General features: G+C 41.7%; 1 protein-coding gene across 1 annotated transcript in view; it reads right to left on the bottom strand.

Annotated features, from left to right (window-relative positions):
• LOC136886285 (uncharacterized) overlaps window positions 1-11,795 on the bottom strand; it is a 64,941-nt gene extending 53,146 nt beyond the window's left edge. The window contains exons 1-2 of the mRNA XM_067159012.2: window positions 11,665-11,795; window positions 11,004-11,464 (exon numbers count right to left, since the gene is read on the bottom strand). Of these exons, the coding sequence (XP_067015113.1) occupies window positions 11,004-11,259 (256 nt within the window). The 5' untranslated portion in view covers window positions 11,260-11,464; window positions 11,665-11,795. The remainder of the gene's footprint in view (window positions 1-11,003; window positions 11,465-11,664) is intronic.
• Window positions 11,796-19,112: the final 7,317 nt, after the last annotated feature.

Here is a 19,112-nt window from a genome sequence, read left to right as displayed (position 1 = left end):
AATAAACTCACAAACGAGCTGCTTCAACTTCAAGACAATTCCACAGTGTTAACCTCTGGAGAGTTTGTTTTAAGTGACGATTTTTATACTTCTCATATTACGGTAACAACAGAAAAAATACTTGATACAGCATTTAAAACTCAGTTTCCAAGTGAAGGTGATGAATGGTTGAAAGTGCGGGCACTACACATTTCCGCTTCAAGTAGAGCCCATCGGGCTTGTAGGACGCAAAACCCTCATGAATTAGCAAAAATATTCCCTGAGGAAATTCCCGTGTCTCATAAAAATCTTATTTATGGCAAGGCTAGTGAGGGCATTGCCCTGAAAGAGTACTCCTCTTTAACAGGATTGGAATGTGTACCCTCGGGGGTAGTAATACACCGTAAACAACCCTGGCTTTGTGCTACACCGGATGGATTGGTTCTAGGAAACGATGGAGTTATTTCCAAGGTTCTAGAAATTAAGTGTCCGATTTTGTGCAATGATAGACCAATAATTGAACACCCTGACACTATAAATGTTAAATACTTTCACAGAGACTCAGGTGGTAATTTGAGACTGAAAAATAGCCATATCTATTGCAGTCAGTGTCAGATACTGTTATATTGTACAGGACTTCAGGAGCTGAATTTTTATGTAGAGAAAGTGAAATCTGTCTGCAAACGAATAAGGGTAGAAAATCTCCAGGATGAGGAAATTAGACAGAAGTACATCGATACAATTAGTGAGAAGTTTTGAACAGTAGACGGTAAGCAGGTTCAGGATATAGAAAGAGAATGGGTGGCATACAGGAATGCTGTAGTAGAAACAGCAAGGGAATGCCTAGGAACAACTGTATGTAAAAATGGGAAAAGGCGAATATCTTGGTGGAATGAAAAGTGAGAGCAGCTTGTAAACGTAAAAAGAAGGCTCATCAGAAATGGCTCCAAACAAGGGTCGAGGCAGACAGGGATTTGTACGTAGATGAAAGAAACAGAGTGAAACTAATAGTTGTTGAATCCGAAAAGAAGTTGTGGGAAGATTTTGGTAATAACCTGGAAAGGTTAGGTCAAGCAGCAGGGAAACCTTTCTAGGCAGTAATAAAGAATCTTAGGAAGGGAGGGAAAAAGGAAATGAATAGTGTTTTGAGTAATTCAGGTGAACTCATAATAGATCCCAGGGAATCACTGGAGAGGTGGAGGGAATATTTTGAACATCTTCTCAACATAAAAGGAAATTTTCCTGGTGGTGTTGCTGTTGTATGTCCGGCGCTCCCTTCTCGCTCCGCCAGCCAGCTACACGCGCGCCAAGTGTCATTCTTCTAGCCTCGACGCGCAGCCCTCAGTGCGCGTGCCTGAACAGTCGTGTGTGTACTATAAAGAGGAACTCCCAGCCTGTCCAGATGCCCACTTGCCCCGGTGTCCAGCTCCAGAATACACCCTACGTCGAGCACGGAGGCTACTCCTCTTGAAAATGTGCTTCGGCCAGGTGGACTGAATTTCTGGCAGTATGAGGTCTCACCTCTGGTCACCGCTCCTCTTTCCCATTCCACTGCCCATATCCAGTCATACTATTACATACCGTTATATTTCCCTAATTAATGCAAGCTCCCTTGGTTTCGCTAAGTAAGAATACTTCCAACATTGAACTTGCTTTTATGAACTCAGCAAGGAAGGACTTTCCAAAACATTTATGTCAGTACTTCTGATAGTTTTCGACTATCGACTTTTCATATCACAAAGCTATCTTTTCGAGATAGTAGTGGATGTAAATACTGCAAACTTGTATATAGTGTACAAAAGATAGACTCTTTCTCAAGATTCCTAATTCATTTTACTTCAAGTTAAATTTCAGTTTTATTTGTGTAAATAGTGTATTTTGCATTTGAAGCGAATAATAAAGTTGTGTTTTGTAAATCTCAACCTTGGTTACAACACAACTCTATGGCGACGAGGTAAAAACAAAAAAGAACGCAACAAACACTCCAATTCATTGGCCCCAGTCACCAACTCTGTGGCGACAGGATAATAACTTGCACTTCATCCACTCCTTCACAACGAGGTACAGCAAACTCAGTGCCCTCATACGCTTAGACATTGGCGACGAAGTCAATCAGTGCTCAGTGTGTCGCCCACTCAACAGACATTCCACAGCTCTCTGTCGTGCGCTCCACCTGTGTGGCACGCTCCAGCGTGTTTGCTTGCTCTCTCTCTCACTCCCAGCATATACCGGTCAAGGTCGCGCCTACAACCAGTTCTGACACTCAGCTCTCCTTGCTCTTTATTGCACGCATCTCGCAATGGCTACAGCTGAGCAACTCGCTACGGTATTCCAAGCCTTACAGCAGCAACAACAACAGTTTATGCAACAACAACAGGCAGCATTAATTCAGGCTATTCAAGCTATTTCTGTATCTATACAGCTATCAGCTATTCCTCCGTTCTCTGCTTTTGATCCGGCTAAGGAAGAATGGTCAGTTTATTTAGCACGCTTACAACAGCATTTCATCTGCCATTCTGTCACAGATGATCAACGCCGCCGAGCACTATTTCTTAGTTCGGTTGGCAATGCTACGTGTGAATTACTACGTAAATTAGGTCCAGAAGAAAACCTTTCTGAGGTACCATTCGCACAGCTCTTGGCCCGTCTCACTGAACATTATGCCAAAGCTCCTCACATAGTGGCTGCTCGCTATACATTTTTTCAGAGCAGAAAGCAACCCCATCAGACACATACTGAATGGATAACTGAATTGCGTGGTCTAGCTAAACCCTGCCAGTTCATATGCTCCAAGGACGGTTGTGGTTCACCCTACACTGATTCTCTCATTCGGGACATGGTAATTTTACATACTCCTGAGACAAGATACGTTTTGACGCTGTCAAGCAGAGTACCCCTTCTTTAGAAGACGTCCAGCGTATTGCTACGGTTTATGAGCTTACTACCAAGACTGCCGCAGCCATAGCTTCTCCACACGAAGTTGCTCAAGTCTCGACTCAGGCCCGCAAGTCCTCTGCTACAGTGAACCGTCCAGATAAGGCACTCTCTACCAAGCATTCTCGCCAGGTTCCCTCTCGTAATGCTACAAGGAAGCCCAATTCTAAAAGCACCTCGAAACTCCTGCCTTCCTGCCGAGGCTGTTTCAAGCATCATGAATGTCGTGCCTGTCGTTTTTTCAAAGCCACTTGTGAACGATGTAATAAACTTGGACACATTAAGACTGTATGTCGGAGTTCGCTTCGCCCTGCTACGACTCCTGCAGCACGCCCGAAGCATATACAGCCCCGCCAAGACATGGAAGTTGATCAGATCAATCTTATTCTTCCCACAAGGAATTCTCACAAGATCATCGTTCCTCTCTCATTCTCTACTCGATCTGTCGATTTTCAATTAGACACTGGATCACCTGTCTCTATTATTAACCTGGCTACCTACCATGACTTAGGTTCCCCTTCATGCTCTCCAGCTGACATCCAGCTTGTGACGTTTAACAAAAAGAAAATTGACATTAAAGGTCAAATCCAGCTTCAGGCTAGTTATAAAGGAATTCAGAAGGCCATTCCTCTTCTCGTAATTAACAACTACACTGCATCCAACATTATGGGCATGGATCTATTTAACTTATTTGGTTTCGAGATACATGACAACATTAACGTTGTATCTACATTGCATCCTACTTCTGACGTTACCGATCTCCTAAAGCAGTTTCCTGAAGTCTTCGACTCTCAGCTCGGAACAGCAAAAGACTATACAGCTCACATACAGCTGAAATCCGGAGCTAAGCCTCGCTTCCTCAAAGCACGTCCAGTACTCCTAGCACTTCAAGACCCGGTCACGAAAGAATTAGAAAGATGGATACAAACTGGAATTGTGGTACCAGTTACTTCTAGTCAATGGGCTACTCCACTAGTGGTAATCAAGAAACCTGGTGGTAATGTTCGACTTTGTGGCGATTTTCGATCTACAGTCAACGCACAACTCGACACAGATATCTTTCCTATTCCACGTCCAGAAGACTTATTCCGTCGTCTCGCTGGTGGACAATTCTTCTCTCGAGTTGATCTTAAAGAAGCATATCTCCAGCTACTTTTAGACGAAGACTCTAAGAAATTTCTAACACTCAACACTCCTCTCGGACTGCTCCAGCTCCAGCGGCTCCCATTCGGTGTTTCATCCTCAGCGGCTATTTTTCAGCGCTATTTAGCTCAACTCACTGCCTCCATTCCCGGTTGTGCTAACTACCTGGATGATATTATTGTTACTGGAAAAGATCATCAGGAACATCTAAACAATCTACGCCTCCTTCTCCAGAAATTGAAAGACAATGGCCTACGAGCGAATCTCGCTAAATGTACATTCTTTCAGCCTCAAGTTCACTACCTAGGACATACACTTGATAAGACTGGAATTCGCCCTAGTGCACAGAATGTCTCAGCTATCGTCAACATGCCAGCACCTCAGAACCTCAAGCAGCTCCAGTCCTTCATAGGCAAAGCGAACTACTATAATAAGTTCATTCCCCGCTTCGCTACAGTGGCAGCTCCATTAAACGCTCTACGTAAAAAAGGTGTTAAATTTCAATGGACTCCGCAATGCCGACAGGCATGGAAAACCATCAACAATGCCTTAATTCCAGCTATACAACTCACTCATTTTCAGCCCGACAAGCTCATCACGCTAGCTACTGACGCTTCAGACTACGGTGTCGGTGCCGTTCTCTCCCAGAAGGATCGTCATGGACGGGAACGCCCCATCGCTTTCGCTTCGAAAACACTTAAACCATCAACGTCGATACTCACAGATAGAGAAAGAAGCTTTAGCCATCATCTTTGGTATTCGCCGTTTCAATGAATATCTCTATGGCAACCATTTCCTGATCATTACTGATCATAAGCCTCTCGTACACTTATTCCATCCTGGTAATAAGATCCCTGAGAATTCCCTCAGAAAGCTTCAAAGATGGTCCATGTTCCTTTCTGATTATTCCTATCAGATTGTCTATCGAGCCACATCCCAGCATTGTAATGCTGATGCCCTCTCACGCTTACCAGTTGGTCCTGATACTGCCTTCGATTCTCAAGAATCTGAATGTCTTCAGTTGGACATAGAACTTGAAGATACTGTCTCCAGTTTTCCTATTGATGCTACCTGCATAGCTAAAGCTACGGATAAGGACAGTACACTTGCTACTGTGCGTACTTACATCCGCAACGGTTGGCCTCTTCAGAGCAATCTTCCTGCCCACCTTGCACCTTATCATCGTATGCAGCATCGTCTCACGACTCGTGCTGGAGTCGTACTCCTAGAAGCAGGCACCACCTTCCGAGTGGTTATCCCACTTAGCCTACAGAAACAAGTTCTCGAATTATTACACCAAAGCCATTGGGGTATATCCCGAACGAAGCAACTAGCACGTCAACACTGCTACTGGCCCGGTATTGATGCCGCCATCGAAAAGCTCATCCGTCATTGTGAACAATGTCAACTGAATCAGAACGCCCCGTCTTCTGATCTAGCTTCATGGCCTCCTGCTACTACTCCATGGGAAGGAGTTCACATCGATTTCGCAGGTCCTTTCCTCAATTCCATGTGGTTAATAGTCATCGATTCACTATCGCACTTTCCATATGTAGTGGATATGCATTCGACTACTACGACCGAAGCTACCATTCGTGCTCTACAGAAAATATTTACTACAGAAGGCTTACCTCAAGTACTCATTTCGGACAACGGACCTCAATTTACAGCTACTGCTTTTAAGAAATTTTGTACATATAATGGCATTCGTCATATCCTAGCACCGCCTTTTCCCCCTCAATCTAATGGTGAAGCTGAACGCTTTGTACAAACATTTAAGAGAAGTATGAAAAAAGCTGTCTCTTCAGGCTTAACTAAAGACCAAGCATTGCTCCAACTCTTAAGCAACTACAGAACTCTGCCCGGCGCTGATAATATCACTCCTGCACAGAAGCTCCATGGACGACCTCACAGAACTTTACTTTCTCTGTTGCAGCCTCTTCCGGCCCAGTCTCAGACCTCACCAACGAAGTTCTCAGTCAACGACAAGGTCTACACCCGGACATTCAGGTCAAACCCACTCTGGATACCTGGAGTCATCTGCAGATCTTTGGGTCATCGTCTCTACGAAATACAGACAACGGAGAAACGTATCTGCCGCCATCAAGACCAGATACGTCTACGCTACCGCCCATGTCCAGCTATTGATTCTATTGCTCAGCCAGATAAATCTATTGCTGAACGAGCTTTAGACCATTTAATAACCATGGGTTTCTTTCAGGACGAGACAGCGCCACTCCGCCCGGTCCCAGCTCCGGACAATCCAACAGAGACATCAGCAGCTCCGGCCCAGCATCGCAGCCGCCGCCAGCGCCGCCGCCGTTTCACGCCGTACCGGCGTATTTAGGAGGGGAGGGTGTTGTATGTCCGGCGCTCCCTTCTCGCTCCGCCAGCCAGCTACACGCGCGCCAAGTGTCATTCTTCTAGCCTCGACGCGCAGCCCTCAGTGCGCGTGCCTGAACAGTCGTGTGTGTACTATAAAGAGGAACTCCCAGCCTGTCCAGATGCCCACTTGCCCCGGTGTCCAGCTCCAGAATACACCCTACGTCGAGCACGGAGGCTACTCCTCTTGAAAATGTGCTTCGGCCAGGTGGACTGAATTTCTGGCAGTACGAGGTCTCACCTCTGGTCACCGCTCCTCTTTCCCATTCTGCTGCCCATATCCAGTCATACTATTACATACCGTTATATTTCCCTAATTAATGCAAGCTCCCTTGGTTTCGCTAAGTAAGAATACTTCCAACATTGAACTTGCTTTTATGAACTCAGCAAGGAAGGACTTTCCAAAACATTTATGTCAGTACTTCTGATAGTTTTCGACTATCGACTTTTCATATCACAAAGCTATCTTTTCGAGATAGTAGTGGATGTAAATACTGCAAACTTGTATATAGTGTACAAAAGATAGACTCTTTCTCAAGATTCCTAATTCATTTTGCTTCAAGTTAAATTTCAGTTTTATTTGTGTAAATAGTGTATTTTGCATTTGAAGCGAATAATAAAGTTGTGTTTTGTAAATCTCAACCTTGGTTACAACAGTTGCGAACAGCCAAGCTCATGGGGAGGAGGAAAATGATGTTGGTGAAATTACGCTTGAGGAAGTGGAAAGGATGGTAAATAAACTCTGTTGTCATAAGGCAGCAGGAATAGATGAAATTAGACCTGAAATGGTGAAGTATATTGGGAAGGCAGGGATGAAATGGCTTCATAGAATAGTAAGTAAGATTAGCATGGAGTGTCGGTAAGGTACCTTCAGATTGGACAAAAGCAGTAATTGCACCTCTCTATAAACAAGGGAACCAGAAGGATTGCAACAACTATCAAGGTATAGCATTGATTAGTATACCAGGCAAAGTATTCGCTGGCATCTTAGCAGGGAGGGTGAGATTAGTCGTTGAGAGGAAGTTGGATGAAAACCAGTGTGGTTTCAGACCACAGAGAGGCTGTCAGGATCAGATTTTCAGTATGCGCCAGGTAATTGAAAAGTGCTCCTGCTGTAGACCTACTGCCATGTTAAAAATACTATGCATACTTTTTCAATATAACTTAGGTTCCAAATAAGTACTGTACATATAAAAATACATTTAAGCCTGATATTGTTGTCACAGGGCGAAATTAATAACAATTGTAACTACCTCATATCTATGAATCTGTGAAAACTCAAATTTTGCGAGTGAGAATTCCGGTGAAATTGACTGTGCTTTTGACAAAATATTGACAGGCAGCATCCAGTAAGCAAATAAACAGGAATTCAGTTGGAATACCACATTTACTCGCATATTAGACCCGTTTATCCCCCACTTTTACAGCCAAAATTAGTAAAGGTGGGTCCAATATGCGATAACCTCAAAATTTTGTGCAGCCAACACATGACTTCTAGGCTATAAAGAGCTATAAATGTACGTGTAAATATTCTATACTATTATTTAACAAACTTAGAATGTATTTAAATTATACTGGCTATTTTTGTCGGAAGGCTGTATTTCTAAACGTAAGAAGACAATAAATGGTGAACACGACTTTTAGGCCTTCGGTACATTTAAAAGTTTGTTTTAGTTACTCATATCACGTCATTCATTACATCTCATTAATTCCTCTGGTGAGGTTGCCATCAGGAAGGGCATACGGCCGTAAAACTCACTACGAAGATTTGTCTCACTTCTTTCTCGACCCCGTAGAAAAAAAAAGGGATAAGGGTATCGTGTTATCACATAATTAAGTACTGATACAAAACTTAATGGCCAGTCATTTGTCTCTGTCATTTCAGCAGTAGGCCTACCACACAATGAACATGATCACTGCTTTCATTTGAATTAGCGCTGGGCGCCGCCAACTTCTCTGCCCTGCTACCGACGTGTCGGCAATTCAAGTGATGTCATCTTCACTGCCATCTCGTCAGTCGCGTCAGACATGCTTCATTCTCTTTGAGCCATGTACTGCAATCGAGAGCATACGAGGTTCCATTTTTGAACCTTTTAAAAATAATTTTGTTCCCGACTATAAAGTCTAAACAGTGTGAATCTATTCCCAAATGGTTTCTGGAGATTGTCTCTGATATTCCCTGTTGGTGTATATGTAGCAGAAGCCACTCCTTATAGATAGTAACTGGAAACATTCTTTTCATAACTGTGACTGTTGAAACACAGACCCTATTTTTAAGTACATTTCACACTTGTTCTCCACATTTATCACACCAGGATTTACGTAAACAGCTGTCCATGAGATAAGACAGACCGCAATGTTTAGGTTAGGTATATTATCACCCTGACAGTGCCAAAAGTTCATTGACGGAAAGAATAAAAGTAAATAACAGTAAAATATACCGCATTTATGGATATCTACAGGTGTGGCGGTAATGCGTTTTATTATCATGTTTAATTCCGTACTTTCGTTGTCTCATTTTTTATTAACGCATACCCTAGTATGATTTGTTTGGCGTCTCCAAAAATCGTTTAAAGTATGTGGGGATATAAAATTATTATTATTATTATTTGTTAGGTATGTTGGCGAGTAAAACAACTGTTTTCATTGGACAGCTTTTATCAAGTTTTAAACTTACTTCTCTCCAAACATATACCTATATTGGCCCGAGTTACGAGATATTAAATGACCACTTTGTTAATGATCTCGCCTGCTGTATAAACAGCAACAACCGCGAATATTTCTCAACTAAAGTAAACTCATTTCATCATCCCGAGGTGGTACAGCTCTTTTTAGGCACAGCCCCAGTGGAGGGGAGTTTCATGTACCGCTTTTACCACATATCAATCTTCCTGCCATTCATAAATCTCTGGCAGTACGGTACCAGGAATCGAAGTCAGACTCCTGAGAACAGCAACTAATTGTGCTAACCATTACTCTGGCAGACATTATTAACTACAAAATAGACATATAGCATGACTGATGCATGCCTGCAATGCGCGGGTCGGACACGAAGCTAGGCCTATTCACCTATTTGTGCGACGTCATCAGAGCTGCAATAGACCTACGGAGCCGGACATTTCTTAACAAAGAAACACAGATGTACCGCATGGATTCAACGCGTTTTCATTGTGTAGGTCATACGGACAAAACTATTCACAAATTTGTGCAGTGTCATCGAGCTGCAATAAGACTTGTACCCGCTTCAAAGCAGAATCCTTGTTCTTCTCTGGCTAATTACGTTGGGAGGTCTTATATGCGATATTTTTTCAAATTTTCTTTGTCTCGAAAAGCCAGGGGGGGGGGGGGGTTTAATACATGAGGGGGTCTAATACATGAGTAAATACAGTAAGTAGATAACACATCATGTTGCTAAGCAAAGTTTTGATAAGATAGATTTATACGAGTAGATTATGTGCAGGGGTTACAGTTCTACGTTCTTTATTATCGCTGGCAAGAAATTAGGTAACACACAAGCTACATAAACAATGTCGCTGATCTATGGAAACAGTTCTTTAGGAATATTTTCCAAAATTTTTAAAATTTTCACCCTGTGCGTGCATCTATCAACATGAATTTGCACACTTGCTACACTCTTGAGTTCGTAACACTTCATCTTCTGTAAATCTCCCATTGTGAAGAAAAGGTGGCATGACAAGTAAAGAATGACTGTGTTTTAATATCTGGGAATCCTTTGTCAGCTAATATAATGTCCCCTTCATCCAAAAGATTTAGGAAGCCTGAATTGCTTTTTTTTTTTTGCTAGTTGCTTTACGTCGCACCGACACAGATAGGTCTTATGGCGACAATGGGACAGGAAAGGGCTGGGAGTGGGAAGGAAGCGGCCGTGGCCTTAATTAAGGTACAGCCCCAGCATTTGCCTGGTGTGAAAATGGGAAACCACGGAAAACCATCTTCAGGGCTGCCGACAGTGGGGTTCGAACCTACTATCTCCCGAATACTGGATACTGGCCGCACTTAAGCGACTGCAGCTATCGAGCTCGGTGAAGCCTGAATTGTTAACAATAAAAGTATCACTAGTTCTTCCAGCATAACAAGGGAAACAAAAACAATAGTTCCATTTGGGGCTACAGCTAATAAAAATTTAAATGTATAACATGACTTGTATGAAGAATACATGTAACATCTCTCATCTATTCTTGCTGACGTTCCTGATTTCATTTCTGTGCAATCTATTATAACTCATGTGTCAGGATAAAATATTTTAAAAGCGCGAGGTAAAGTATTTTGCACGGATAGTTTGCTAGCTAGGCTAGAAAATATAATTAGAAGTGTGTTTCTTGACTACTCTGAGAGCAGTAAAAATATTTGCACAGCAGTAGTTCGATGTACACCATATAAGACTGACAAGGCAGCAAAGGTTATACCCAATTTCATTTTCATTAAAAAGAGTAAACAAACATTGTTATTACTTATATTTCTAGACACTTTCGAAACAAAGAAAGAAAGTAAAAAATTGAATGTTTTAAATGAAACACTCATTAAATCCTTCAACTGTGCCTCACTTTTTATACTCTGGTATCCATGAAATCCTCTGCATATGTCCAGAGGGGTGATGGGACCACAACTTGTATTCACCTTCTCCGAAATACTTGGAGGTACTGTGCACGAGTTGCACTGTGTGCCTACATCGTTCCCACTAAAATCACAAGTGAATTTGAAAGTCGTTGCTTCAATCTCAGATGCTGTTTGCACCGACTTATGTAGTTTTTCACACTCATTTTTCACTGTAAATTCATGAGTTTCTTGATTAGAAGACATATGTATATTTGAGCATTTAATTCGTTTACTTGCTCTTTCAAACTGGGATACATTGCATTCTCTTTTTGGTTTCTTCTTATAGCTCTCATGAAACACAGATGGTATATATGATGGGTGATTTTCAATATTACTTGGTTTTCCTCCAACAAAATGTTCACTGCATATGACGGAGCATTTGGTGGGTTCCCATGGAGTTCCATCTGCACTGCAATACAGGAAAACATTTATTATTATTATCATTATTATTATTATTATTATTATTATTATTAACCTGCTCCAATGCATACTTGAAATGAAATGCACTATTTCAAAGTGTACTTAAATGAACATGTTGTTGACTTGGCATACCTGGTATGTTTGAAATGTGCGATTTATGTCACAAATGAAATAAGGTATTGTACTTACTTTATTCTTCCCACAGCTGAAATCCACTTCCTGCGTCTGTCCGATTCCCATGGACGACCAGGAAATGTGTGAAATGTAATTCCTTTTCCATGCGTGTTTCTTTGTGTGTTGTGGCAGTTCACTGCACAACAGTTTCTATTTGATTTAGGCATTTTGATACACTATACTACCACAATTTCACACCCACAGTTACACAGCCTGGACTGACCGCTGAAGACAAGATCACCAAAACGTTACCTATTTCTTCCGCTAGAGGCGCTAAGGGCGGCTGTGCATGCTCCCTATAGAGGGCTGCCGATATGAACAAACCGTTGCCTACGCTACAATACAAGGCCTTGAAATGCATTCATGAAAACAGGTGGCATCCTAGTTCACCATTTAGCCACTAGGATCGCGTTCTTGCTCCCTTGTGTTCGCATGGCCGTATATGTCAATAAGTAAATGATATCCAAAATAAAAAGACCTGAATGTTTTTGTGAGTATTTACAATACCTCATTTATAGAGCCGTGCTTCACTGGCTTGTATAGGTCACTAAAGTTTTAAAACTTTTCTATTGAGGGGTCCTTATCAAGTTTCAAAACTTTCTCTATTCTACTTGAGAGGCTCAAAGCAATGTTATCTAACAGAGGTATCAGAAATTTTTGGAGTAGAAAAATAAGTATTTGTCGTCCTTACAATTTCTACACTAAATTTCACTGGCGAACACATCTTTCAGAAAAAAAAATTTAGTAACTGTCTTCAAGGCAAGTACTGCACAAAACTGGTAACAAATTCTGTTGTGCACTATAGACGTGCCACACATGAAGATTTCTGGTATCAGAGGGCTCTTTGATCTTGAAAATGAATAAAACACAATGTTGGACTTTGAGTAGCTGGAGAAGAGATATGTTTTTAAACAGCTTTCACAGTCTGTTTATTCTTCTGCCACACACGCTAAGTATCCTATTACAATAGCTACAGAAATACAAGGTATTATAGCTGTTGATCCTGAAACAAATTAATCATATTTATATAGGACTACGAGGCAACACTTTACAATCAAGTATTTTTCAAACAGATCTGATGTCATTTACCTTGCAATGGTTTTGTAATTATAGACATTACGTTCTTCGGAAGCTGCAGAATTTGCACATACTTGTGGCTTTCATGCCTTCTATCCTTTTAATCCATCTGGGACTCCCTTGATTATAGTAAACTGGTTCGTACAGTGTGGGTCTTTTATTCATCCCTCAGCTCAACATTGCCATATTTTGATGCCGCAATAATCCCAGTATTGAGAGTTCTTTCGATTGTGTTAATGCATGACCTTCAGTCCATCGTGTCATTGTATCCCACTTTGTGTCATAGGAGGCTAAAGAAGAGCTCAATGTCACTGCTTGTTACGTTCCTCATCGTGAAATATGCAAATGTATACTTTGATATACTTTACATATGCCACAGTGGATTGGGTAGTCAAGACCAATGCCTCATATATTCCCCTCGTGAATCCTTTCGCTTTCTCTAAATGCATTTGAATTTTCTTCAAATGTTACAGGAAATCATTAATTAATGAACTGAGACGTTCAACTTCAATGCTGAAAAATGCCAGTTTGTTCTCATTCCTGAAACACTTATGTCCCATGTGAGGTGTTGCAGATGTCATGCATATCGAACAATTTCATAAAATGCTCCATAAGGCAAACTATTTATTTTAAATTGTCTCTGTCTTTAATGTTCCTGGGACGAACCACGTCCATACTTTTCAAACCAGAGATTGTTTCAGGGAAAAATACAATTTCAGCTCTTGCTACATTCATTTTCTCCAAATTTATCTGGAAATTTACTTTCCTAGTTACTTTTCTTACCAGATTCATAATTGAATATTTCTGAAGTTTGAAAAGGCTTCTCAAATGGCCGACGGTCACGGTAGCATTGTTTACAAAAAGTCCCGTGACAAATATTGGGATCGCACGAGTTTTATTTCGTGACTGGGATCAAAACTAAGGAACAGAGACTTGGTTTCATCAGCTGGATGTCGTATCTCATGCGTAATGCTCCCCCGCATAAAGTTTCTAACACCAAACATTCACTGGAAAGTTGTGAAATTAAATTTCATCTCGCTACCTTTAATTTCTCGTGAATAACAATAAAGAACAGAGCAATAAGCCGTGACTGGAACTTTATGTAGGAAGAATATACACATTCACAACCAACTTACTTAATAAACACGTTTAAACGTGCGAACCTCGTAAGCAGGGGGCAAGAAAGCGATCCTAGCGGCCTAGCACTGAACTTCAGTGTGACCACCTCGACAGCGTTTTACAGGTTCTATTTCAAGGCCTTGTATTATAACGTAGGCAACGGTACAAACAGAACCAATGGCAAATCATGTTGCAAACCACTCAGTTGAAAAGCAATCCGTAAAAAAAAAAAATTAAAAATCATATAGTCGTGGCGTGTGACGATTATGGAGCAGAAGTAACGAGAAAGAACGAAACGTTCTCCTGCAACGATCACACACGGGAGTAACCAGTCCGACCAATATCACTGCAAAGAGAAGTAATTAAATAAACAATCTCGTGCCGCAATATCCCCAAAGCTAGTCTGGTACTGTCATGTTATTGCAATATTACCTTTCGAGATGTTACTGATTTAACTGGTGTGTGGAAAGGCATGTAATGACTATAGACTATCAAGTAAAAGCTTGATATAGGATTGTCCTGATCTAAAGTACTCGTCCACTGAGGATATATTTAAACCACTGCCTGCTCGATCTGCATCCGATGGCTGCTTATACTGCCTGCTCATTACAACATTTTAACATGGCACTAAATGAAACACTCCGTTTACAAATACCCACAGCAGGTGGCAGCACCAACCGGCTCCAGACCTGTCGGAATGAAGTAGCGGGAAATAGGGTAGTACTGTACTTGTTTTCAGTGAAAATGGTGTACTGCTGCGTGCCTTTCTGCAAATCAAAGAAAGGGAAACCAGAATGCCGTGGTATTTCATAAATACCTTCAAGTGCGGAACTGCGTCGAAAGTGGTTAAGTATTATATCCAGGGAAGGAAACAGCAAAGGAAGTAAATGGCCAGTATCCAGTATTCGGGAGATAGTAGGTTCGAACCAAACTGAAAATGGTTTTCCGTGGTTTCCCATTTTCACACTAGGCAAATGCTGGGGCTGTACCTTAATTAAGGCCACGGCCGCTTCCTTCCCACTCCTAGCCCTCTCTTGTCCCATCGTCGTCATAAGACCTATCTGTGTCAGTGCGACGTAAAGCAACTAGCAAAAAATAAAAAATAAAATCTGGGGACAATTGCACTGTTAATATGAAGGTACAAAACAGACTACTATGCTGTCATATATTCCATTACAAGTCCTTTGTTAGTAGTATGAAATACCGGGCGAGTTGGCCGTGCGCGTAGTGGCGCGCGGCTGTGAGTTTGCATCCGGGAGATAGTAGGTTCGAATCCCACTATCGGCAGCCGTGAAGATGGTTTTCCGTGTTTTCTCATTTTCACACCAGGCAAATGCTGGGGCTGTACCTTAATTAAGGCCACGGCCGGTTCCTTCCAAATCCTAGGCCTTTCCTATCCCATCGTCGCCATAAGACCTATCTGTGTCGGTGCGACGTAAAGCCCCTAGCAAAAAGAAACCAGTGTTGCTCCCTGAGTATGTACTTGATTTACTAGAAGATATTCGTGAGCCCCCTGAGTCAGTGTGTGTCACTTTGGAAACTGCATCCCAGGCATTGGTGTGTGGTTATTTAGTGCGGATAATCGAAGAAAAAACAGAATGCAGTACGTGCTTGAATAACGTTTCCACCTCAGTTAACGCTTCCCCATTGATGCACTTAATCAGACAGTCGGATAGAGGAGGCCTGCGCTATCCCCAGCAAAGATTTATTGGCCTAATTATAGGGCTACAGAAATTTGTTGAGGCGGCTCTACCGTACTGCAAGAAATCTGCAAGTCTGCTCCAGACTATAAAAAGTATGTTCTACCTTCTTTGTGCCAGTGTAACATTTTAAAGTGTTTTAGTAACAATAAGCACCAGGAACTTGTGTCGGAAGCTGTGGTTGCCAAATTCGTGAAACCTCTACTTAGTAATGTAGGGAAGTACCATACAGAAAAAGTTTCAAGATTTTCTTGTTCGTCAAAACCTCTTTCTCGAAAAGTCTTAAAGCTATAACTCTCTAGAGCAGCACTTTATACGGAAAATTCTTTAATTTTTCTGTTACTGTTGTACGCTTGTATGCTTATCTAGTTGTATTCACGCGATAATTGGGTACGGTTGGTGCTACCATCTAGCGGCAGATCGATTGTAAGTCGTGTTACACGTTTGCACATGGAATGAGCAGGCAGTATAAGCAGCCATCGGATGCAGATCGAGCGGGCAGTGATTTAAACACTGGAAAGGCGCACTAACCTGATTGTAAACTCACCAATAACCACTACACCCACTATCTCAAATAATGTCACAAATAACAGATAACGAGCAGGAACGGTTCGTCACCTACGGAACGCTTATTAAAAGAACTCCAAAGGATATAAAGTTGATTACTATACAAAACGGTGATGTATGTCGCACATAATTGGTTCTAACCATCCTACTAGAGCCTCTTTGATTGCTACGGCCGATTTCATAGAGCCCTGCTTTGATGCGGATAACAGCGAAGTTATGTTTCGGCGGAAGCAAACCAAATACACCACAGACCATACCCGACTACAGTTACAAGCCGGATCATGTAAGTTTGGTCAAGTCCAGTGGAGGCCAAGGTGAAAGCGCGGGATCTATCCTTGTATGTTGATGTCAAGTGAACTTCGTCTCGTGTTTCGTTTAATTTTTCACGAATATATTCGAGTAGGCCTATATATAGCAAGATAAGTGATAGAACAAGCATCCGTAGAGCCTATTATCGAAATAATGTGAAGTCTAACCAGGGCTGAATAGCTTGGACTGTAGAGCTCTGCTTTCTAAGCCCAGCTCAGTCCGGTGGCATTTGGAGGCGTTCAGATAAGTCAGGCTCCTGTCAGTAGATTTACTGGCACGTTAAAGAATTTCTCCGGGACAAAATTCCGGCATCTCGGCGTCTCCCCAAAACCGTAATAGTTAGTGGGACGTTAAATCAATAACGTTATTATTTGTGATGGTGCTGACTGAATTTGGCTTATTAATAAAATGTATCGCGCATTTGCAGGTGTCCAGAAAATGCCGTGTTCCAATGTATCGTAACAACTATAGCATTAAAAAGGGTTTTGTTACCTCGTTTAGTTTTCCTTCAGACGAGGAATTAAAACAAAAATTGATTTGTCATTTTAAACGGGATAATTGGGAACCTGGGAAGGATTCAGTCCTATGCATAAAACGTGTCACACACGAAAGTTTTCAACAGGGGATAAAATTTGTGATAGTTAAGTCAACGTAACTATACTACCACCTAAACCTAATGAGCTTCTCCCTGATGCATGCCCAATTATTTTCTCAAATTTGCCAAAATATTTGTCCTCAAAAAGTGTTAAAAGAAAAGATCTTGAAGGTAGGAGGCTGGAAATGTAGAGTAGGGTAAACAAGAAGATGGATGATACGCCAAATGTAACCCATTTACTGAAAATTCACCAAGATGTGAATGTCACTGTATATGTTATCAGGTGTAGGTAAAATAAATGACATGTTTAGCAAATGGTAAAATATCAAAGATGTCTCAACTAAATGCATATTTATTAAATTATGTTAGAACCACTTCTTGTAGTGTTAGTGTTAAATGTGTACAAATAAATGTATTAAAATGCTTCGCAATCTCATATGGTATCGCGAGGTAAGCAGTGAAAGCACACTCTTTGTCTTGCCGCAAATGTTTAAGGGAACAATTCGAACTTTGCACTAAAAGGGCCGGGCTGAGTGACTCAGACGGTTGAGGCGCTGGGCTTCTGACCCCAAGTTGGCAGGTTCGATCCTGGCTCAGTCCGGTGGGCGAGTTGGCCGTGCGGTCAGGGGTGCGCGGCTGTGAGCTTGCATCCGCAAGATAGTGGGTTCGAATTCCACTGTCGACAGCCCTGAAGATGGTTTTCCGTGGTTTCCCATTTTCACACCAGTCAAATGCTGGGGATGTACCTTACTTAAGGCCACGGCCGCTTCCTTCCAACTCCTAGGCCTTTCCTATCCCATCGCCGCCATAAGACCTATACGTGCCGGTGTGACGTAAAGCAACTAGCAAAGAAGAAAAAAAAAGTATTTGAAGGTAATGAACGTAGGTTTTCGTGGCTTATAGTATTAACGTATATAAATAAATGATCACTGGATTAAAGCCACCACGTTTATTTAACGAAGCCGAGCTTTCAGCCAAATTGCATTCGCCTTCATCAGGGCAAGTTAAATTCTGCTTCCGACAGTGAACAAAGAAATTCAAAGAAACGCGGAAGTCATGGCCGTACTATCCACGGCCTACCCCACTAATAGGACTCAAGGATTGTCGTGCTGTAATTCACCGCCCTCTGTCGACGGTTTCGTGAGCGCGTCCCGCTGTTCGATGGTGGTGTTATTCATGTATTTCTGCAGTACAGGTCTCCATGTATTTGATAACTTGAAGCCGTCTTACCTGTTGATGTTATTTGGGCGCAGCTCTATCCTTATGGCTTCTCTTACCAGTCGAGCATAGAAGTATTTTACAGGCGCGAAGACCTTCGCCTGGTCAAAGAGGATTTCATGGTCTGCTAGCAGAACATTTCTACAGTAGGGTACACCAAGATGTTTTCGCTAATAAACATTGTTAATGAACAATGTTCATGAACATTTCTGTCTGTTAATAAAAAAATAGCGTGTTGATAAACAAAATGTCTTTAACTTATGTGAATGAATCTTTTCATTAACATTTCGTGTTTTCGTTAACATGTCGGTTCGCCCATGCGCAAAGACGCAATTAGAACACGCAAATTCGTAGCGCGGAATACAATTTTTTTATTTTTCGAAATCGACTGTCGAATCGCAAGCAACTCGTATAGCCTACTCCATACAGATACAGATACTCCCATAAGTATTCGGTCGCTCTGATTTTTGACACACTTTTATTGGGTAATTATTCTTACACTATAATGATAATGTATAATACAACGAAACATGTACGAAAACATAATACCACGTTCTAGAAACATTGTGACGTATGTCAAACTCTCCTGAGAGTCATTAGTACGCCACCTGCCGTACATTAAATAAAAGCAATAATTCCAGTGCCGCCTCAAAGATATTCGGCCACTATGCAGAAAAGCAACATAAACTCGCATAATTCACAACCCTGTTACACATTTAGTACTTTGTAAGTTCACCTTGATGTTTTATGACTTCTTGCAGTCAATTCCCATATTGGCGATAACTTTCTTGATATAATCAGGGTCTAATGCCGCCCATTCTTGTAGCTGACTCCTCTTCAAGTCTGTGAGGGAACATGGCGGCCGCAGTTGCAGAGCT

Source organism: Anabrus simplex, chromosome X, assembly GCF_040414725.1.
Source record: "Anabrus simplex isolate iqAnaSimp1 chromosome X, ASM4041472v1, whole genome shotgun sequence".
Classification (NCBI taxonomy): Eukaryota; Metazoa; Arthropoda; class Insecta; order Orthoptera; family Tettigoniidae; genus Anabrus; species Anabrus simplex.
This window is presented reverse-complemented; position numbering and strand designations above follow the sequence as displayed.